Genomic DNA, 23,658 nt, shown 5'->3' on the forward strand with positions numbered 1-23,658 from the left:
AAGCAATCAACTAGAGATTTTTAGGTGAGATTCATTAGCTTTTATTGTTGTTATCCATATGTACATCTGAAAGCATTTTGAAAGAACATTTAATTTATTTCTTTAAGGAACATGTGTATTAGCTGCCTTCCAATCCATTTTTATTCCTCACTGGCGAACAGTTGAGTATAATTATCTTTGGATTAATCAGTTTTTGAAGTCTTTTCCAGTGATAATGTATAGAGAGGATTAAGAGAGAGATTACCAAAGCATTAGGACTTTTTTCTGGTTGTTTTTAAGAAGGAATCCTTGCCTTAAGTTAATTACGAAATTATTTCCTTGTAAGAAACTGTTGAGCAAAATAAAAAAACTAAAATCAGCTATGGCAGGGTGTGTGTCCAGGTGTGTGTCCTATGCACCTTCTTTTCTGTTTATTTCCTTGTTATGTGGTAAGGCAGGGTTGTCTTTTTACCATTAGAAATTTTGAGTTCTTTTTCTTTTTCTCTGTTAGATGAGCAGCAATAAAGGAGAGGAATAACATCCCTTCTCACATCCTCTGCTACCATTTTTCACTGGGGAATAGTTTTGTTTTCCTTGTGCTCATTTTTCATGGGTATTAAATTGCTCCATAGTGTTCTGTAGCTTGACCTTTATTTTATGTTTTGCTTTGGATATCATCAGAGTGATGTTACAATTTAAATACAGTTCTGTAAGGTTATTTTAATTGAATGTTTGAGTAACTCTGCATGCCTCTGCACTGACTGAAATTAACTTGATCTGGAACTTGGAAAGATTGTCCTATGTATGATTTCGTAATTAAAAAAAATAATGAAATTAATACAATGTTCTATTGAACAGATCTGAGATCACAGTTCATTTGCTTTTGGCTTTAGGGAGCTAAAGTGCAGCCACACCCTGAATTCCTGCTGGTGAAAGTCTTCTTCCAAGCCTCCAGTTACACCAAAAATGATATGTGACATGGTTCCAGCTCTGGGAGCCATAAGCTAACCTTCTCCTGCAGGAATCTGCTTTTGAGTCATGAGTTCTTCTTTTCATGGCTGATTGTAGCAGCCCTGGTTTGGCTCTGGGCTTGTGTCACACCAGACAAGGCTGTGTGGATGGTGTCAGGTAGTTCTGTAATACCTCCACTGCTTTCATGGCTTCAGTGTTTCTTGTCTGGGATGTTGGGATTTTTTTCTCATTTCAAATTTATTGGAGAGGCTGGAGAATAAAGAGTTGAGAATGGCTTAGACCATGCTCTAAGATGAGAATAGTTACACTTAATATCACAGGATCCTGATGGGATCTGCTCACCACTGCTCTCCTCATTCTTCTGGTACCTTGGTGTTAGTGTGGAGCCTGTTCTGCAGTTTGCAGTTTGTAATTCTTTGCAAAACAGGAAAAAGTTCTGCTCATCTGAGCCATTTTTGCTGGCATGTTTGCATCCATAGCTGTGTATGAGAAGGAACAAGCCTGCCATTTTCATTATACTTCCAAAGTGGCAAAAGTTTCCATTACAGATCAGTTTTTATTATATCTGTCCAAGAGTCATGCTCTGCTTATATCAGGGAAATGCCACCTGCTAAATGACACAGGGTACTCATGCAAGAACTGTATTTGTGAGTCCCAAAACCCATAAAGGTGGAAACAAAGAACAATCTGTCATTTGAGACATCAACCAAGACTGATTTTTTCCAAATGTCCATTGGACTTTGTTTTGAAACATAGCTGATTTTAAGAGTGACCCTTATTCCTTGCCTAAAACTCATCACATGTGACAAGTGGGAGAGGAAGGGAATGTACTTTACGTGAGATTTGCCCATGGGTCTGGCCAAACCTAGAGACCCAGCCAGGATGGTTAGCAAAAGGCAATATTTGAGCTGGGTCATAAACCTTGAAAGGGCCGTCATAAATCATAATTAAGGTTTTTTGTTTCCTCGATGGTATAACTCTTGAGAGAATGGAGACTGAAATTGTTTACCTAAGCCCATTTTTTTTTGTGTTCAGAGAAGTGTTTAGGAAACCTTAACCAGGGTTTATTAAGCATATCTCTGGGAGACAAAACCGGAATTGTCTGCAAGTACTATTGACAGGCTGACTGGTGTGGTCAGAAATGATATTTAATTTCAAAGGATAAACTACAGGATTTTTTTTTTATCTGAAGTCAAGCTTATCTAGTTTTTACCTTATCTAGTTTAATGTATGAGAACTGTAAATTCAGCTATGTTAAGTAAACAATTTATTTTGGTTTGATTCCATTTTCTCTTTGTTTTAGTAAATTTTGGGTTTGTTAGGATTACTGTTGTGTGCTTAATTTAATACAGATGTCTTCAAAGAGTAAAGAAAAATCCATAACTCTTAAAGAGAATAGCTGAAGGGGAAACAATGTCTCTGGAACTCCTTTTCATTCCTCTGTGGTCCTGCCAGAGGGGTTTGGATTAAAGGATTGTATCAGCAAGTCATCTTGCTGCAGTTGGTAACTGTAAGAGAGAGACCAAAAACCAAAGAAGAGATAAAGACTTAATGTTTATAGTCATTTTAACATTTTCAAAGTCCTGTAAAGTATAGAAGTATAAATAATATAAAGTGGAGTGACAGGTCCTGTCTGTGAGGTGATGAGGTGGGATGGATGTGTATTCTATATTTGTTTTGGAAATGCAATAGTAAAAAAAAATAGTTTTGAGATATCTAGTAATATGAAATAAGAGGTGAAATGATCAGGTGGTGTTTCTTCTTTTTCAGCTTCATAAAACAAAATCAAGAGATCAGATATTTACTAATAACTTGTAATTTTTATAAGGTATAAATAATGTTTTGGACAGCGGGCATTTAGCCTGTAGAATACCATGGAGGTCATATAGTTAAATATAGTGGTTCAATTTTCAAAAAGGGCTTGATGGTATAAAGTCTAATAACAGTGGCAGCAGAGCATGCCTGGAGAAGGGCAATCAAATCTCATGATTTAAGACATAAGCACATTACCTGTAGCATCTGGAAAGGCCTCGTTCCTCTCTGTCACCTGCAAAGCCTTCTGCAATTAGTAAGGATCATTCTGGTTATTTGTAGTGCCTATTTTGTTTTTGGCGTTGCTCCTAGCAGTTGTTAGGGGTAGGATACAGTCCTCTGTATGTCATCATGTCATACAGAACACACAGAACAGTGCCCTGCTTCCCAGTGCTGCTGCTGCCTTGAATGACACCAGCAGGGTCTGAAACAAAAAATCCTGGTGATGGGATGCTGTGAGAGCACAAAATTGCCTGAGCCAACATCAAATAGAAGTGAACTTGAAGGGCTTTTGCACATTATTTTGAGAATTAATGCAACTCTTTTGTAAAAATCAGTTATAGTTCACACAGAAAACCCCCATCTCTTATAAGCAGCAGTAAGATAATTGAATGCATGAAGTAGGCAATTCCTTTTGGCATAAAAATGGAATTGTATTTTATATCTGATTTTTGCTTTAGCTTTTTATTTCTGTGGTTTGATCTAAATAAGAACTGCTGGTTAAAATATTTTTTGTGAAATGCAATATGAGGAGTATATACAGAGTTAAATATACACAGAGTTAAATCCTATGTGAGGTCCTCCTTTGTAAGTAAAACCTATAAGAATGAATTTAGATGCAGTTTCCTCTTAGTCAGGAAATTAGGAAAGAGTAACGTGTTTCAGCAGATAGAAAACCTTTGTATTAACCCTTAATAAATCAAAGGAAGTGATAAAGATGGCTTCTGAGGCTGAAGGCCTGAATTATAGAGTCAGATGTCTCCTAAGTGTGAAGTCCTGGATGACTTCTCCAAAGGGGAGTCCTGAAGGGACTGGGGCAGGCTGTGAGCAGGCCCGTGGGATGTAGTTCCATATGCAGCTTCTCTGGGAACAGAGCTTGAAATCTGAGTTTCAGCATTTTAAAATGTATTTTACATTCTATTTTATAACTTTCCACGGAGTCCATAAAAGTCAAGGTCAAATTGAAGGAATAAAGGAAGGTGTTTATTTTAAATTATTGAGGACAAAGACATCAGTATGGAAATTTTTTTACTGCTTATATGGTTGCAGCTTCTTTTTATTGAACTTGTTAAACTGTTTGGAGGTAATCAGAAAATGCATGTAGGAATCAAGCTCAGACCGAGCGAATAAATTTGATTAATGGAGTGCTGATAAAGACAGGAAGGTGAGATGATGGTTCCAGTAGTGATATGATACAGAGGACAAAGGCCACAACATTGTAAAAAGGGAAGAAAAATTTGTACTTTACTTTAAATGAAGGTACTGCTGATCTGAAATAAAAAAAAATAAACAGCCTTGTGACCTAGGAGTCAAAGTTAGAGAAAGTTTGCCTTTTGAAATAACTAAGGATATTAATTTTCTTTTCTAGCTCAGTTTCTAACAAAGCATTGTTGTAAAACACTGAAGCAAATTCTGCAGTTATGCTTTTGCATTTTCATTTTGTCTGGATAGATAGCCACATTTATTAAAATCACACTTCTTACAAGAAAAATTTAAAAATGTCTTACACTGCACTTTTTCTTAATTAAAAACTCAATCTGACAAGAAAAAATTCAAAATATACATTATTCCAATTGAAAATTATATATCAGACATTGTCATTAATCAGCCCTTTTACTAGAATTTTAATGATATTAGTTGGGTTATAAAGGAAACATCCCTGTCTGTGTTTGGGGTTTTTTAGGAAAAATTGCAGTTATTTAAGCTTTTCTCAATGAAAAACACAACTGCACTTTTTTTATTTAGGAAGATGGGGAAAGTAAGATATCTTCAGTTATTCAAAGATGTCCATATGGAAAATGAAAACATAATGATGAAATTTTTCATCCAAAAAAAAGGCAAAGCAGCAGAAAAATCAATAAAATGCTGGCTAGAGCCCTTAGCTGAGATGTGAGAAATTCAGCTGCAAGCACGACCTCGTACCAGGCAAGTGCAGGCACTGGTTAGAGCAGGCAGCCTGAGTGCTGTGTGTGTGTGATTTAAATCCAGCCACAGGAACTTCTCATCCTAATCTCACTTTATCTTCCCTGGAGAGAAATGGTTAATTTTAGGGCTTAATTCATCTGACCTATTTGTGATGCCTGCTTCCCAACAAGATGAAGTGTAGCCTTGAGTAGATCATGTCAAGTGTGAAGGGAGCGTGGAGTGATTAGCTCAGGAATAGACGGCTGCATTCAATCCCTGCTTGCAGCCTCTGACAAAAGCACAGAGTGCAGGAGGGCTCTGCCTGTGGAGCTGGAGCCTCAGCACCCCTCACCTGCTGTGCCAGATGCTCCAGGTGAGCTGAAGGGATCTCACATACATTCCCAGATATTTTATTTCCACAAACCATCTGGGGACCAATAAAACAACATTTTCCAAAGGAGAGAGCTTTATGAGAAAGCTGCGCAGCTCCGAGTTCATTTCTATTCTAGTGTGACTATCTGCTTCACTGAAAGGATCATAAAGGAGGAGGGAGCACACATGCATTCAGCAGCCTTGCCAAAAGTAGAATAAACATTTCTTGATTTGGGGAGATGAAATTTCAAATGTCCTCCTCTGAGTGACCACATTATGGAAAGAATATCAGTTTTGTTTGTCAGTGTTATTTCCTGTTCTCGAGTTGCTTAATATGCTGTCATTTTTGCAACACAGCTCACAGGGAAAAGAATTCTTGGTGTAGTGCTTCTCCTCTTTCTTTGCATCAGAAATCTGCTCTTTTGAGAAAGTTAAAACCCCAACAAACATGCAGGGGCTGAAAGTGCCTAGCTAAACATTTCAGCAGGTTGAGGCAAAAAAGGGTTTTTGTCTGTAAGGAAGGTTTGCATGTTTCCTGTCTCAAGCCAGCTGAACACACTGCTGTGCAAAAGGGGGTTTTACTAAAGCTTTTACCTTTTTTGCTTTGAAAACCAGATTTTCAGCCTTTCCAGCACATTTTAAGGGTAGAGAGCTTCTTTTTTCTCTGAACAGGTTAGGTAACTTTTGTTGGCCACATTTTTTTTTTCAAGTAATTATACTTTAGGGGCCCTGTGTTGCATTTTTTTCTGCCTGGAATTGCTTTTAGAGCAACTGGAAGGCCTACTGAATGGGGTTGCTTGGTGCTTTCCCTTCTCTGTTTTTTCCTCCAATGCTTTCACTTCACTTAAATCCTGCATATTTGTCTATTACCATATAAAACCTTATATACTGGCATGTTTTGAACTTTTTGCCTAACACTGAATTTATTTTTCTGTGTGGAAAGTGCTAGTAGGAAAATACTGTAGTTGTTTCACCTGTATGAAATAGCTGAAAGATTGTTTGTAATAAGTATAAGTAAGAAAGTAAGATAGTGTATTCCAACCAGGTAGGACAAAGAAGGGTAAGAGAAAAGGAAATGCAAATGAAATTGCCTCTTTTTTTTTTTTTTTTGTCATCCTCTTGTGGTATTATGTAGATCCCCCAGCCAGATGGCTACTGGCTATAAGCTGTGCGTGGATTCACAGGATTTTAACTCCTCTGTTGGTTTCCCATCTGTCATAAACTCAGAAGCTGCAATCCAGAGACTGACATGAATGTCAGTGTCTTCTTTAGCACACCAAAACCATTGTGGCTCACAGGCTGCGCGAATGAAGACAGGACAGTCTGTGGTTTAACAGCCATGCTGCTAGGCTGGACAGGAAAATGTCTTGCAGTTGGCTTAGAGTAGTGCTTTAAATTAGTTTGACCACTGTGGTGGCAGCAGTCTCCAACAAACAATACTTGAAAAGTCTCCTCAAAAGTTTTTTTCTGTTGGAACTAAGCAAAGATTGTAAACCTGCAGCTGATTTCAGTAGGAAATCTCGTGTCTAAAAATAAATAACAGACTATTTGCAACAGAAAAAGGTGGTAAAAGTCAGAATCTCTCAGCACTGGGAGAACAGATGTGAAGCATTTAAAAACAAAACCTTTTTTGTATTTCTTCAGTTTAAAATGACCAGTTCAGTATCCCGTAGGTTTCCCTTCAGCATGTCATCACTTGGATGAACACATTCTGTTTCTATTAATAAAGGTGAAAACAGTGAAGAGCATCTTAGATTTCATAGTATTGGGTAAAATAAGGCATTGGTCACTTGTGGTCACCTACCAGGGCTCAGTGTCACCGAAACAAAGAAAACTTGCTCCTTGATGTAAAAGGAGCTCTCATAGTCTCACTTTATGTCTTGTCATACTCAAAAGAGCAAAATGAAAAATTGAATTACATCTCAAGGAAGCAGGCATGAACAAGTGAGAAATTGGGGGTGGGCACACTCTATAAACAATTTTAGAAGGAATCTTAGCAGTTTAAGTGTATCAAAGAAAAGCAGCCATATAAGCCTGTAAGGAAATCACTACTATTATGGAGTCCTCCCAGATTTAGACTTGGTGTTCTTCATTAATGGATTTGACTTAGACAAGAAGAAAAGCTACACCCTTGTGAGAAAATAACCACTTTCCGGAGGAGTAGCTGTCTGAAATCAAGCAATCTGGTAATCCAGCTTCAAAAAACCTGTCAGGAGCAAATTACCCTCTCCATTTCCACTTAGCATTCAGTCCTGTAGGACAGGGAGCAGCTTAAGAGGATGATGAAGTGTTAGACTGGGTTTCAGGTGGTTTCTAGTGCTTGGTGAAGTAGCCCCAAGTTAAATGCCTCATTCAACATCAGGCATCACAACTGGAGTATTTCAGGCAGATGCTTCAACAGCACAGTGGACTCCAGGTCTTCTGCCTAGGTTGAAAGAACCCCACATGATGAAATAAGATATTGATTGGAAAGATTGCCAGAACTCCAGTATTTTGTTTCCTGCAGAATAGTGTATTGTAAATCCAGATTCCAAGTTGTTCCAAGTTCCAAACCAACAGGTTTGGCCTTTGTGATAACACCATAATGTAATGATATTTTTTGCAGTTCATTTTCTTTGCATTACGCAGAAAAGATTTTTGCAGAAATCACAACAGGAGGCTGTATTTCATGAATGACATTTTCTGAAATTTAGGAGAAGATGATTGTAGGATTAGTTAATTTTTCTGGGCTTTTACTTCTGTTGGTAGCCAGAGGGATGGAACACTATTCAGTGATGTCCTGCACATCTAGGAATTTCCCCCACCCTGCAGGGCTGAGTCTCAGTGTCAGTGCTCCCCATCATTCATCTGCATTCAGGTTAAAAGAGTAAAATAAAACCCCAGCCAAGTGCTGGCAGTAGTGAAAACTGAAATAATCTGAAAAATGAAGTCCTAGTTTTGCTGACAAAATTATTAATCCCATGTTTCAGTGTCCAAAGGAAATGGCTGAGAATAGAACAGTATGGTCCTGTTGCCTTTAATAAACCTCAGCCCTAGATAATGGTAGAGCAGGAAGAGCTCTTGAGTGTTCAGGAAGTAATGTCCTCCCCAAAGGGCCTTTGTGATCTGCTCTATGTCATTGACATCACCATCATCAGTGCTTGAAGGAACAGGTTTCAGATGCACCCGCCCGAGGAGACACAGACCATCATTCTGCAAGTGGGAAGTGCCAAAATCCCAGAGCAGCACAGGGCTCTTTGCAGCTCCAGCACATGCCATGTACATGCATGTGAATATAATAGCAAGCCACTGGTCAAAGTATTCATTTTACCAAAGAAATGGTACAGAACAGATATAACATGCAAGAATCAGGCTGATGTGAAATGGATTTTCAGGAAAAAAATGTGTAATTCTGTTCACTCACGACTGGCCCTCCAGAAGCCTTGGGAAAAATTCTCTGCATTAAAAAATAAAGACATGTAAGTTGGCTTCAGGTAAGAGAAGATGAGAAATGGGAGTTGGAAGCATCTGACAGTTATAGGTAATAGAAAATATATAAAAAAGAGATCACACTAGAACTCCCACCAAGGTCTTTGAAACAGCTCAACAAATTTGAGCGTGTAGTCCCAGATTACAATGTTGGGAAAAACTCTGTGCCAGAAAAACCCATTTCCCAACCTCTGCCACCCAATGAGCCACACCAAGAGCTGGTTATAAAGTTAAGTGTTGTATTCCTCCCTCCTGCTTTTAAAGACCATACAGGAAGGACACACCAACCTGAAATGGTAGGATGAGGTTTTCTTGATATCAGCTTTTACCAAGTTTGCTCAGAAACTGGTGTTATCTGAAGTAATGGCAACATACTTCCATCATCTGCTCTGATCTTTGGAAGATCTTTGTTTGAGTAATGTTTTGACTTTTAAGGTTTCTCTTTATAAAGTTTATGGTTTTGAAACTTATTTTCTTCATTTTTTCCATTTGTTAACTTTTGCAGCAAAGATAAAAAGAAAAGGATCATGATTATACTCAGCTGTTTTCCACTTCAGGATTTGTTTAGTTATGAATGCAGTTGTTTTTCACTGTACATTGGTTTTCATGAAAACTGCTGTTCTCACGTCTGTAAATTGTCCTCTAGGCAAGCTTTGTCCTTGTCCAGACATGAATGTTTTGGGGGGAGAGCTGAGCAATCTGAAGTAAGAAAGAGCAAACTTAATAATTAATTACCTACTATTGAGGTATAAAAAGTGTAGGACTAGACCTTAGAGATGGAGAGGGATTATGCTTCACTAGGAGGTGATAATGGAGTTGGTTTGGGGCAGGATGAGAGGAAAGCTGTGTAGGAATGTGTGTAATTAGTGAGTTTGGGTACTGCCTATGAAGGAGAGAACATGTGCTCCAAATATACTTCAGATTGTACTTTTAAGCCAGATGTCTGTGCCCAACCTAGGAAATGCATTCTGTAAAAAACATAGAAGAGAAAGCTAAGCAAGATGAGCCCTAGGGCAAAGGCTTCCACTTCCACCATGCATTGTTCTTTCTCTTGATGAACTGTCCCACAGTTCATGTGGGAGAGCATTGCCTGAAACTTTCAGGTCCATTATTTCTGATATTCACCTTGAATTTCAGAAGCAGGATCTAAAGCTCAGGTTTTACAATTTGATCCTCTCCCTGCCTGAAAGTTTCTTTTGATTAATGTTGTAGAAGCATGTAAGCTTTGGCAGTGTTTTTCTTAGGCTCATCTTACCTGCATTACAGATCAATGTGTTTTAACGCTCTGAGTGTATTTCTGAAAGTTTCAAAGGGTAAGCCCAGGCATATTGGCCTTGAAGGAGCTTTAGTTTGGAAACCTTAGTTGGTTCAGAATTGTTTTCTTTATATAGTACCAGCTTTCCCAGAGATGACTGTTGACAAGAGAAAGTCTGCTCTGAGCTAATGTTGCTTGTGGCCTGATTGCTGGAGAAAAGTGGTCATGCCTGCATAACACACTCACTTTTAAAATAATTCAATATCTGAGCAGTTTTACAAGTTCTGTAGCTGTGCTTTTATTTATAGAGAGGGAGAGGCCAAAAAGAAGAGCTTTGAAAGAAACAAGTTCAGGCAGACTTTGTTATTGTTAAGGAGCAACAAAAATTGATTCAGCTGCCTTTTGTCAATAAAAATGCAGCCTGGTAGAGGAATAGTTGTTACAAACATCTAAGGTTTAGGTCCTGTTGCTACCACCAGAATCACAATTTGTACTTTAAAGATAGTGCCAGTTGTGTGTAGTTCAGAGAAAGAGAAAAAAACCCTGGCAAACTGGAATCTCACATTAAATTGGAAAAAAGTCAACATCAGCTCTGTGTAATACCATATAGCTTACATATTCTGCCATGAATTTATCTTTTTCATGATTTGTACTTTTCCATACATTCACGATTCTTTGACCTGGAAAATGTATCTCTCTTTCTCATTGTTTATTGTGAAACTGACCCTATGCAGAATTACATTCCCTGCTAATATACCATGAAAAATCATTTATTTATTTATGTCATCATACCTTATTTATTATACCTTACTTACTGACAGAGAAATTTACTGCATCAGTTCAGCTGAGGCTTACAAAACAACCAAGCTCCTTAGTTTTCAGAGCAGAAAGGAAGATGATGATCAAAAGCTTGCTTTCAGAGAAGGAGCTACTCTTCTCATTTATATTTCTTAGCATTTTCTAAGATGTCTTCCACCTATCATTTTTTATTAGAGGGAGTTGCAGAATCAAAGTGGCATCTATTTATCATCCAAACTGAAATTCCAGCCCTCACCATCAGCCTTCTTTGGCCATGATTTTTCCTGTTTTACGAGCAAGTGAGCATTGGAGCCTGTCAGGATGCATAGCTGCATTAATCATCTCTGCTCACTACAGCCAAGGGAGAGGACAGGAAGCATCTATTTACTAAGGGCTTGTCTACATAGAGAAACAGCCCAGGCTGCTCATTAGGAGTTAACTCCTTGCAGGGATTCTCCTTGAGCATCTTTCAGTGGTTTAGCTTCAGGCTGCTTTGGAAAATATGGGATTTGGTAGTGGGTGGAGTTAAACCACAGAAAGCCTGTGTTAGTGTGCAGTGTGGGTTCAGAACATGATCCTATCTCCACGTGTCATTTAATCTTCTGTAACTGACCCTCTTTATGCTCTTAGACTGTGGCAAATGGAAGGTAAAACATGTTGGTTGAAGCCCCTCTCATCAAGGCAGGTGTGTGTGCCTTGCTTGTGTCCATGTGCATTTGTACAGGGGAGCCCAGAGTGCTGCTGACAGCAGCTTGGGTGCAAATATTATTTTTGATAACTCCCCCAAAACACAAATCTGATTAGACCTCATTTTGTTTTTGTGATAGAGGACAAAAAGTGTGTAGGATGATCCTTTTACACCTTGTATGAGCCATGTATTATTTAGTGATGTTGAAGTTGCTCGTGTTGGACCATCTTTTGTATAGAAACTTCCTTTGCCCCAAGATGAGTAGTCTTTGGAGATGAACAGCTTAAAATCTATTTAATATTAGTCTAGTACATAATCATACTGAAAATAAGAGGCTTTGTTACTATGGAAGCTGAAGTTTATCTTCATGAGAAACTTGCATCATTTTGCAATAACTGTGTTTTTAAAACAACTTACACTAGTGCAAGCTTCATTGTGGAAAGCATTTAGCATAACTTAATTTCATTAATTAGCCTTAAACCAAACTAAATTGCTTTTTTTAGAAGTTCAGAAGTTTGATAAAAGCATTAACAGTGTATGCATTTTCAGTGGTCATATAAAATCAGAGTAGAATAGAAAAGAAGAGACTCATTTGTAAGAGTCCTACAGTAATCATTTAGTCCAACTGCCTGACCACTTCAGAACTGACCAAAAGTTAAAGCATGTTATTAAGGGAAAATGCCAAATAACTCTTAAACACTTAAAGGCTTGAACCACCTCTCTAGGAAGCCTGTTCCAGTGTTTGACCACCCTGCAGGTAAAGAAATGTCTCCTAATGTCCAGTCTGAACCTCCCCAGAACTGCTTTGAAACATTATTTTCTCAGTAAAACATAAACTTTTGTGGTTCTTGATGTTCCTATGTACCTGTTAATTCTCTTACTGGCAAAAAAAACCTAACTCTCTATGCATTGAATACCAATTAAAAGTTGAAATATTAAGGAAAATACTGCTTATTTTAGAGGATCAATGTGGAACCTTGTCTAAACACAGATCCATAGCAAAAAATATACTATGAGCTTCAGCTTACCAAGGCACAGTACCCAGAGTTAAACATGATGACCATCACCAAAAAAGTCATTTGTAAGAAGCTGGTATAGCTACATTGCTGGTTACAGCTTTGGCTCTTTGCTTTCAGCTCTTTCAGCTATGTTACTTTCTTTGGCAGCTGTGCTTTTCTTTTTTCCAAACTCGCATTGCTAGATAAAGTTTTATTCAGTGATTTTTGCCAGACAGGAACAAAGGATAGTTTCTTTCAAATGTTATAATGGCATTTGCTGTTGTCTCTGAAATTCCAGACTGGGATTGGCTGGAGAGGCAGCAGAATGCATTTCAGCCCTGTACATGTATTTGTACTTGATAGCCTACAAGACCACTTTGACAGCCTTTGTTTGGAGTATATGGCTATTATTCAGTCTTTCTCAGCATCTTGTGTTGGTGTTTCATATCAGATTTTGTTATACTCTGTTTGCACTTACACTTCTAGAAATTCTCTTTTGGGATAGCACCTCAATATCTGTGTCAAGTTCTCTCTAACAGAGTGAGTTAATTAAACAGGAAAGTCCAAGTTTGGCTCCAAAAGAAAAATAGAGAGTTCTACCATTTATATATTGATGATTCAAAATGTCTGAGCTTAACATTCAATTGCTGTATGCCTTAGCCCCAGTGAAGGACACTTACTTAATAATTATGAATGGAATACAATACAAATGAAATAAATGCAGAATCAGGGATTAAAATAGACCTTGTACATATGTGTAGTAAAAGTATTCTTGGGGCCTTTAATTCTGTAATGTCCTTGGCTCAGATTTCTGCAGTGGCTCACTGCCATCCTGAAATGGCACAACGTAAAAGCAAAAGCTTTTATGTATTCTGTGTACAGGAGTTGGGGAAAAAATTAAATTGCAGCGAGAACAAAGCAAAACATTACAGTTTTATATTCATGCAGTCCTGTTTTGTGTCTGTACTGCACTTCAGGGGGCTATGCAAAACCTGACTCAAAAAGTGGCATGACATCGAGGTTACAAACCTTGCAGTTGGGAAATGCAGAAGGTGGAACTACACAGATCAGCAGGGATATTGTACTTGCACATGGGAAATATTTAGGATAATTATGCTAACAAACTTTCCTCTTTTGAATAGACTGTGTAGACCTTAAGCTAACAGTGAAATAAAAAGATTTTCATTAGGAATGACACACAGTCAACATGCAAAAATCTGTGTTTTAATAACTTCCAAAATGATAGCATTACAGCCTGAACTGATCTCCTAATTAAAAAAACTTAACAACCAACAAACAAAGCCAAAAAACCCCGAAGAATTTAGTAACTTTTATTAATTTATACTCTAATTTTCTGAATTTAGTTTAATTAACAAAGAAATTTTGCCTATTTCAGTTGCAAGCCTTTGTTAATCTTTCTGTTTCACTCACATCACTCAACACATCCCTAAGTTTTTCATTGTGAGGATGTGGCAATCAGACAGCAATTGAAAGTTTACTCCAAAACCCTGGAAAGTTAGCAGAAAGGAATTTGTTGATTTTAGTGGATTGGGATTTAAGTCCAAAATAAATATCTAATATACCAAACCACTTGCTTATTCTTCAAGATTTGAAAATTACTTTGTATGCAAAATCTTTGCTTCTGATAAACCTCAGTCTTACAAAAGAGAGTCTCTCCTGCTACCAGGTGCCCAGCAAATCTTTGGTTATGCCCATAATCTTGCACACTCATGAAGACAAATAAATGGTAAGCAAAAGATGAATTTTCTCCTACCAAAAGCTTTGTCCTCACTCTAGCAGCTTCTCCCCATATTTTTTGATCACCAGCTATGGAAGGCAGATGTGAAATTAAGCAGTCTCTTGTTTTTGCCCCATGCATGACCTACGTTGCTGCTCAGTCAAGACATTTTCACCTGTACCTTTCCTATGTAAAAATAGAATAATTACCACTTTTAATCACAATTGTTGTAGGAGGGGAAGACTAAGAGTTCACACTCCCACTACACCGGTGATGAAAGATATGATTTAACAGCAGTTTAAATTGTAAACTAAATTTTAAGCTTGCAGAAGTTCACAGTATAATGGAGATCTGAATGAAGTCCAGGGACCCAAACTCTGCATCAATTTGCAAATCTGTATTTTAATGGTAGACTCCTATTTATTACAAGAACAAAGCTAGACATTTACAACTCTTTGTACTGCTCATTTATACAGTTTTATACCTACTATCAAGAGTTACACTTTAAGAAACACTAGACCCCATATTATAAAGTACTTATAAATATGAAATTGAGCCTGTGTTTAACTTCCCAAACCACCCAAACTCAGCATGAAAGCCACAAAAACTACGACTGAGCCTAGCTTCTTCCTGCTTTTGAGCCTAAAGTCTTTCACTGTGTATTGTGGAAGAAACAGAAATAGCCCCTTTTGGTCAGTGAGGCCAAAAGGCAGCAACCAGTAGCTGAGCAGTGGCAAGGATCAACTCCTGAAACCTTCTTTCCATTGCAATTAAGTGCACACAAGGTCCCAGCCAAGTGGTGGCTGATAGCAGGGATGGAGTTTAACCTGTTTGACTTTGCTCTGGAAGGGCTGAGCACCACAGGTAGCCTCACTTAGAGTGAAGTACAAAAACAAGGTTTAACAAGCTACCGCTTGTCAGCTCTTAATTAGCAGCTCCCATCAGAGCAGCAGCACCCAACTGCAACGCCGTCTGCTTCAGTGCAAAGTCCACATTACCAGTGAAATTTTCAGAAGCATCATATTTTGCTTGGACAATGGTGTTCAACAGCTACCACGTGGCAGGATTTGACTACTTTGAGTTTTTTCTGTGTGCAGGGAGAGTTTCTAGCTAAACTCAGTACTTGATAGTATCTGCTAAATTGGATGCAAGCAGCAGGTCAGGAGGTTCCCTGGGCTGAATTTCTTGACGTGCTGCAAGGTGATTTTTGTTTATTGTGACTTGCAGTTCAGATTTCCATATCCAGCACTCTTGCAGCAGACAGCTGCGCAGTGTTTGGTTCAGCCAAGTGTGTGCTGATGGCTGGTGGCCTTGTTGTTGTGACAGTGTCTGTGGTGCCGCCGCTGCCACGCGCACCGAGGCTGTGCTGGGCACCTGGACAAGATAAGCCCTGCTCTGTGTGTTATCTCTTGTGCTCACAAGATAAAGCACAGGTTGTTGAGCCTGCCTGTGAGAAGTGTGGGGAGCATTTGGCTCTTGATGAAAAGCCAAATGTATACAGTAAAGCGGTATAGTTGTCAAAATGTGTTTAGGACATTAAAGAGCTATTCAAAATACAATATACAGTAAAACCATAAGCAGAGTGCATGAGGAAAAGTTAGAGAGCTGAAAATTGAGAGCATAAATAGTTTGCTTTGGGCCCTGTGTGAGTGTGTGATGGAAGTGTGTGGGCTGGTGCATCAGCCACACAAAACTTTCTCTGTTAGGAAGATATTTCTTATATTCTGCAGGTTTCACGGATGCCTACAAAACCTAAGACAGATCCTGCTGATATAAATTCCTAGATTTTCAGTCATATGTGTTTGTCAACCTTTCTCTCAGAAGCTGTATCCTACCATAAACTTGATAAGAAAACATGACAGACATGGCATGGAGCAAATAATTTTGTATGGACAGGGTGTACCACAGCTAAATGAGCGTAGTGCCCAGCAAATCAGAAAGGAATTGAATGTTTACTTCAGCTTTTAGTTTTTCTTTCCAGGATTTTTAAATGAATGCTCTAACAAAAGAGGAGAATGAGTAACATTTTCAAGCATTTACCTGTAAATGTACAATCCAGTATTGTGGTTTTAAAGAGTCTCTGGACTTCAAACTTCTTTAAAAGACTGCATGGGTGCATCAGCCTCTTTGGATACTTAACCTCTCTGAGCCATAGATTTTTACATATACTCACACGCACTCCATGTTTATGCTTGTTCTCTCCTGTGTGTGTGTGTGTGTGAACCCACACATAAGCAAATAATCAGGAGTGATAAATACAGATTTAAGACTCTAACGTGTCTCCTGTTAAGATGTTAAGTACTATTTGCATAAATAAGGTTTTCATGTGGAGACACTGGGAGGATTTTTTGTTGATTGGAAGTAGCACACGAAGGCATTGTATGAGCTATTAACAGTAAGATACAAGTTTCCTTTAAAATATTGTAATAATATAAAAAACTGCTTATATTATGCAAAAGTTCAAAATTAAAAATCACTCTAGCTTCTGGTAAGACCTGGTAAATAATTACCTTCCCATGAAGGTAATTCCATACCTTCCCATACCTTCCCAACTTTTTTTGTATGTAAATCATTCTAAAATGTGCCAAACTGTCTTCCAATATTGTTTGGAATATTATGTGCACAGCTTCCAGGAGAGGGATCTCTTTTGCAAAGTTTTTATTTTCCTTATTTTTTTTTTATTTTCCTTATTTTTGCAGGAGTGCAGGGAGTAGACTGTTATGGTTAGTTTTGCCATAGAGGTAGTGACTGCAATGAACAGCAAGAAATGTGCCACAATCTTTTAAACTTTTTCTGTAGTGTAAGAAAACTCTATATTTTTTCTACGCCGTGCAATTAAAAGATTAAAATAACAATAAAGTAGTCTGGGCTTTTGGAAAAAAAAATCCTGTTTTTGTATTTTTGGCAGTATGGTGTGTAAGAGCTGCTATTTCACTAGTAGAGTGTCAACTCCTGAGTTTAAGAAAAGTGCCCTTCAATAGTAAACCAAAGTTATGAAAGTGAAAGGTATATTCTTTGTAGGCAGAACACCTGCTAAAATTATTGTATCTTGAATAAAAAAAAAAAAAAAGGAAATAGGACAGGTATGGTTGCTGTGTCCCATGTGTATCCCTATTGCTGTTCTTTCCAGACAAACAGGGAAAGAGCCATGGCCGTGCCCGTGTGTGCAGCAGTGGGAGCAGGGAGCCATCAGGGGGTACCCACATGGGTTTTGTTTTGGGGGTAACTTCTGGCCCAGTGCTGTGACATCCCTGAGGATGCAGGGATGGGAGGTGCCCATCCTGTCCTGAGGGCTCTCAGCCATAGCCCAGGACATGGCCTGGGAGTGCTTCAAGCCAGCACAGCACAACAAGGATGGGGCGAGGGGCTGGTGGGAGAGTTTGTTCTGAAAGCCCATTCCAAAGGGAACAGTGATCCCATAGGGCCCTTGCCACTCTGCAGCCACAGGGCTTCAGGACCTCATGGTTACAGTGCTCCTTCACTCTCCATCTCCCTGCCTCCTGCCCTGGAGAAGTGGGAATTCCTAATTCCCAAAGGCCAGCCTTCCCTTTGGCTGCACAGCAGGGCCATGGCACCGTGCAGAGGTGGCAGGTGTCTTCCCCAGGACCCTGCCCTGTGCTGTGCCCTTGGGCACAGGCGTCACGGGGGTGTGAGAGAAAACCCTGCCATCCCCTGTGCTGGGTGTGACACTGGCATGGCAGCCATATGCTGGGCTGCCAGAAATAGGGGCTGTTTTTAAAGGAGCTGGGATTGCTAAATAAACTGAGAACTGGTCTGCTGTTTCACACTGCTCTGGGGGTCAGGAAGGACAAACACTTGCTCCTCACGTGGGGATGTGATGCTGTGCAAGAGACCCCATGTCCAGCCTGCTGGCGGCCTTATCGTCTGACAGCTTTGGTACAGAGGGTTTGTGGAGGGCTGCAATAAGAAGAATGATCTTTCAGTCATGTCTGTGTTAGGAGAGAAGTTTTGTGCTAAAACTATAGGTCTGGAAAGATTGTTGCGTTTTGTGTTAAGATCTAACTTCTTTTGTGCTTTACTCGATTTCTCTTGAAAATTAAATTCTACAAATAGTTTTATGTTTCTCTAACAAATTATCAGGGTTTTTTTTAACTTGCAGTGGCCTAATGTTCTGTGAAATGAATGCAGAGGAGCTTACAGGGATGAAGTGTCTTTTCCTGCTGTTCCCAATAGAGACTTTCTTTCTCTGAATCATTGTCAGGCGATGCTATCAACTGCTGTCACTCTTAGCTGTATGTCTGTCACATTCCCTCTTATCCTTCCTTCAAAACTGTGTTCTTGGCCTTTTTTTTTCTGGGAGATCCCTCTAGCTGCCCTTGCTTTAAACCCCAGAGGGAAGAGATTTCTAAAGCTGAAATGTGGGATCGATGTGTGACCACACCACATCTTCTCATGTGCTGCTCTCGCCTGCCCTTCTCTGATATCTCCTGTAACCAGGAATGGCCTCACAGACCTCGGCTTGTAGATACCTCTTCACATAATCTTTTTTATTTCCTTTTTTTTTTCTTTAAATGGGCTACATGGCATAAAGCATAATGCTTTAAAATAATTTCTTATCCTTAATAATGGAATGTTGCCATTCATTTCATTGCCCCTGTAAAGTTAGTGAGTGTTGCCGAGCTTATATCAGATCTTAAACTTGAGAGCTCTCTTTGATAAGTACCTGTAGGTCCCATAGACTTGAAAATTACATTGCTGCAACTGATGGAATACTCAAATCTATTTCATTTTTCTGAATTTGAGAGCAGGGACAGTTTTAGTACTTAAATTCCCATCTTTAACATTGCACAGATGGTGAAATGTTTTTGCATTTTTTATATTATTTTGGGTTACTGAAGTTAATATTCTGCTAGCTACAAATATCCGTGTGCATACCACAGGGTTCATTCCGAGGACAGAGCTCTAAAATAAATTATAGACCTTGGTAGCACTCATAAATCAGTCATTTTTTTCATTGAGAAAGTGGTGGCAATGGAAGAAAGTTATTTAGTGATCAAAATGCATCGTTAAGCTTTTAAAAAGGGATTCTGTGCCTGTAGTGGAGCTGTAGGCGATTTATGGCTTATCTGTACTCATTGCCTCCAGCTTTTGGAAAATTTGTAAACAAAGCCAGATGCTCATTATGTTCCTGTTCAGGGTTGGTTAGATGGGCAAATGCCATCAGAAGCACTTTGGCCCTGTTGGGTTTTAGCATGTTACAGAAAATGGAACTTCTCCAAAATATTTTTTTAAAGACTTATCATCCATGAAAATATACTTCTGGTTTCTCCTCATAGAATGGACTTTTTTTAAATAGCTGTAAATGATAAGAACATGAAGGTAATACTCCAAGGACTGTGTTTTATGTTAAACTGTGGGTCCAGCTTTTTCTCTGTGTCAGAATTTATGCTAATGCTGTATGATGCAGTCAAGTACCACTCACCCTTTTTAAGGGCTTCAGGCAATCCAGGAGGCTGTGGCAGCTTCAGACTGGGGTAGTTTTGCATTTTTACCAAATATAGGGAGCCAAGGTATGAACTGAATTTGCTATTGATTTAATATATTTTACTGCTTGCCTTTTGTCTTCCGCTTAGATTACGTGATGTGAAAGGGATTCTTGTAAACTACTTTTTTTTCACTTTCTATTGCTCTTTAAGCACTTGAAATACGTTGCTATATACAAAATGAATGCCTATGCAACAATACATTTTTCCTTGTAATCATATTTCAGGTAATTTATTTTACAATTCTTGCTTAACTTTTGCTGAATTATTTATTTTTATTTTTTTTTATTTCTTGGCTGCAGCTGAGCAGGTGAGCAGGTCATGGCACGCCTAACGAAGAGACGACAGGCAGACACAAAGGCAATCCAGCACCTTTGGGCAGCTATAGAAATAATCCGGAACCAGAAGCAAATTGCAAACATTGACCGCATTACAAAGTAAGTGACCTGCTCCAAAAACAGTTCCAGTGAGGGGGAAGGTTGATGCTATTAAAAGCCCTTGGGTACAGAGATAGTAAACATGGTGAGAGACTGTGAAACAGTTACATGCAGTTCTATGTAACTGATTAATTAATTGTATATAAAAAACCAAATTTACCAAACTGAGCACCTGAAAATCCAAAACGAGGTTGAATTCATTGAATTGAGATCTTACCCTGTATTTGTTTTGCATAAGCATCTTTAGTAAATATGTAACATTTCTCATACTTTAATTGAGTTTAGCATTTTGGAGTTAATAGCTTGTTCAAAATACAAGAAACAGATATAACAGTTGAGGAGAAAAGGGCAATAAAATCTATAAATAATCTATTTCTTTAGGAAAATGTGAGAGGCTGGTGTAGGACTTTTCCAGAAGGCAAAGAGAAATCTGAACTGTTAGGTTGCTCAAATAAATAAGAAGCCATATTTGCTGAGATGTGCATAAGATGCTATTAAAGAGGACATGAGATGATTATCACCTTTGATTAATACTGTCAAAATATTCATCAAAGTGTATTAGGTGCTGGATACACAAAAAAATATAAATTCTTTGTTCTGTGGAGCTTGCACTGTGTAGAAAGATCTACAATATTACTTGTAGCAGCCACTGTAATAAAACCAGAAGGCTTCGTCCCTCTCTCTGCTTTGTCTGCATTTCCAGGCTGACATGTACGTCACATTTGTCAAAGTAATCAATATGAATAATTTAAAAGAACTAAAGTAACCAGTTGGCAACTCTTCAGTTGCCAGAACCAATGTGAACTGATAATGAAGGCAGAGAGCCCTAACGAGGAGAGTTATAAACAGTGCAGGTGACTAACAGAGTGAAAATCATTATAACATGGCCCATGACAAGGGTCCACTGACAGAGTTTGTGGGGTGGAAGTGACAGGCAAAACTGGCTTCATAAGTGGAAGAACAGTTCAGGTTCTTCAAACATAATGAACAGTGAAGTGCAGAAAGAAAGATGACGTCCCAAGTGAATTAATGTGCACCCGGCTTCTACAAGAAGAAAAATGGACCATCAAACCGAAAAGCACCTTTCCAGAGGAAGGGAATTCCAAGAGGGTTTTGAAGGAGATTGTATTTTAGGGAATTTCACTTCTGAGGTCATAGTGGAGCTCTAGAATGCATTAAAGCATATATATATTTTCATGATGTCTCCAAGGAGATGAGTGGGTAAACTAATGCTGTACACTTTCCATTTTAACATTCCAAATTACTTGCTCTAGGCTACATATTAGCTGAGTTTGTTAGCTGTTTGTGCTCTTTTTAGATGTAATAAAGGGAGACAGACATGTCTAGCTGGGAATTCATCCCACTCTTATGAGAAATGCCTAGTTTAAGATAGTGGGAAAAACATTTAGCTGGGTAAAGTTAGGTCACAAAAATCATTACAAACAAGGTTGAGAAAACAAATAATCAAATGCCAGAGAAAGAAGTACTGCTCTTGGTAACTGATGGGTAATTTGATTTTTTAAAAAAGTCTAGGTCCAGATTGTATGACTCATTTCCAATCAGAAGAAAAATAAGTGACTAAACAGAAATGCAAGAAGCCTTAGTACTTTGAGAAAGATGAACAGGGTGTTAGCAGTGAAGAGCAATCCAAAAAGTGCTTGGGCTTTGTAAAATCTCCCCATGCACATCAGTGACGAGAGTGATGAACACTGATCTAGTTTCTATTATGTGACATTCCTAAGGAGATAACTTTTGACAAGGAAATGATAAAGACCTTTGAATTGCAGTATGGTACCAGTGGTTGATGAAGAAACACAGATGACATAGTAAATGAGTATGCATAATACATAATATTCAAAATAAAGTTCCAAAATTACCATGGCATCAGAATATCTCTTCTGATGAAAACTGAGCAGCTAATATATTCTTCCAGACTCAAAATCATTTGACCAGGTCAACAGCAATTCCTTCAAAGATCAATCAGTGTCTGGGCATATAGGCAAACATACAAATACTAATAATTTTTAAAACCAGTGCTCAAAATTGAAAATTATGAGCATGTGTACATAGTTGGAGCTATAAGGAAGGTTTTACTATTTGTACTAGTAACATTTTTTAGAAGTGTTAATACCTCTTGGGGTTGATAGAAAGTTATAATGACAGTGACATTATGGAACCATGTCATATTCCTGCGTAAGAATACATAAAAACAGCAAGAGAATTTTATTTTAATAAATCTATGTTTAAGGTAAGTAACAGTCTTCCTGTGTGTCATATAGTAGATGCCAAATGGGTACTTTCAGATAACTTTGCATATTAAAAAGATGATTCATGATTTGGTTTTTGAATGGATTTTCTTTTCTCCTGATTTAAGCATTCATTTGCTGCTAGAGACAAGTTGTCCTGTGTATTTTGTGACCTGTTAGTCTAAACACTTTATAGCAAATTGCCATGAAAAATTTCATTAGATGGTTTGTTACTTTTAAGCAAATCTATTTGTTGGCTTTTCTCCTAATGTGTATTCAGCATGGCTGTCTCCCTCTTCTTTATATATTCTTGTTTATTTAATCTAATTCTTACTTTTCTTAGTCTTCTGGTACTGAGTAGAAGACAATGTACATCTCAATGTACATTAACTTTTAATGACCTGGGAGGAACTGTTCATAATACAAAAAGAGTATTCATAGTTTACAGATTACGAACTGTTCCAACTCAATATGCAAAACAGACAAATTTATATAATACATGCAAGTATGCAAATTGTTACCTGTACACTTTAAGTATAATTGAAAGAAGATTACTTGTGTAAATGAAGACTTCCAGAAGGTACTGTCAATGGAGAGTAGACAAGAAAAATCTACAGAACTAGGCACACATTTTCTGTAGAGAACATAAGAGTGGGAGGATAGTGTAGGAGGAGCCTAGAGCACTAGAAGGTACTTCTGATATTATCAGGAAAAACCTATAAGGAAAGAGGCCCTTTAATTAAAAGTAGACGAGATCAAGTATGCTTTGCTTTTTAAATTGATGAGGGGGAAAGGCAAGAACAGAAAAATGCGTGATTAGAAGTGATTGAAAACTGTCTTACATCAAGGAAAGAGTCACTTGGAAAATTTGAATATGCAAGTTAGAGCCTTTAAGAAATTAATTAGTAAGCTTTTTGAACTTCAGGCAATTTTTTTTGAGAAGTCATTGCATGCAGAGAAGTAATAAGAAACATGAGAAAGGTGTCTGTTTTGTAAAGAATTAAAAACCCAGTTGTGAAAATGGCAAGAATATGACAGAGTTAATTGGAGTCTTATATAAATACTTAAGGCATTGGTAGGGAAGAGACCACACTGTACAGACTCAATGTCTTAGAAAAATATCCTCAACAAATCATCATATGAAAGGGATTCTGCAGTTTTACTGACTTCCTGTGAGGGTATATTATAGTTGGAAATGCACTTTCCATGAGTTGGAGAGAAGCATTCTTCAGTAACTGGAAAAATGAATGAAGGACTGAAAACCAAT

The 23,658-nt window shown here is 38.2% G+C and overlaps 1 protein-coding gene across 3 annotated transcripts in view; it reads left to right on the forward strand.

Annotated features, from left to right (window-relative positions):
* The window catches only part of ZMYND11 (zinc finger MYND-type containing 11), a 106,316-nt gene that overhangs the window by 24,097 nt on the left and 58,561 nt on the right, over positions 1-23,658 (forward strand). For all 3 annotated transcript variants that reach the window (XM_058819275.1, XM_058819284.1, XM_058819291.1), the window contains exon 2: positions 20,011-20,145. In XM_058819275.1, coding sequence (XP_058675258.1) covers positions 20,030-20,145 — 116 coding nt within the window. In that variant the 5' untranslated portion in view covers positions 20,011-20,029. The remainder of the gene's footprint in view (positions 1-20,010; positions 20,146-23,658) is intronic.

This window comes from Ammospiza caudacuta, chromosome 1 (assembly GCF_027887145.1).
Source record: "Ammospiza caudacuta isolate bAmmCau1 chromosome 1, bAmmCau1.pri, whole genome shotgun sequence".
In the NCBI taxonomy this organism is placed as follows: Eukaryota; Metazoa; Chordata; class Aves; order Passeriformes; family Passerellidae; genus Ammospiza; species Ammospiza caudacuta.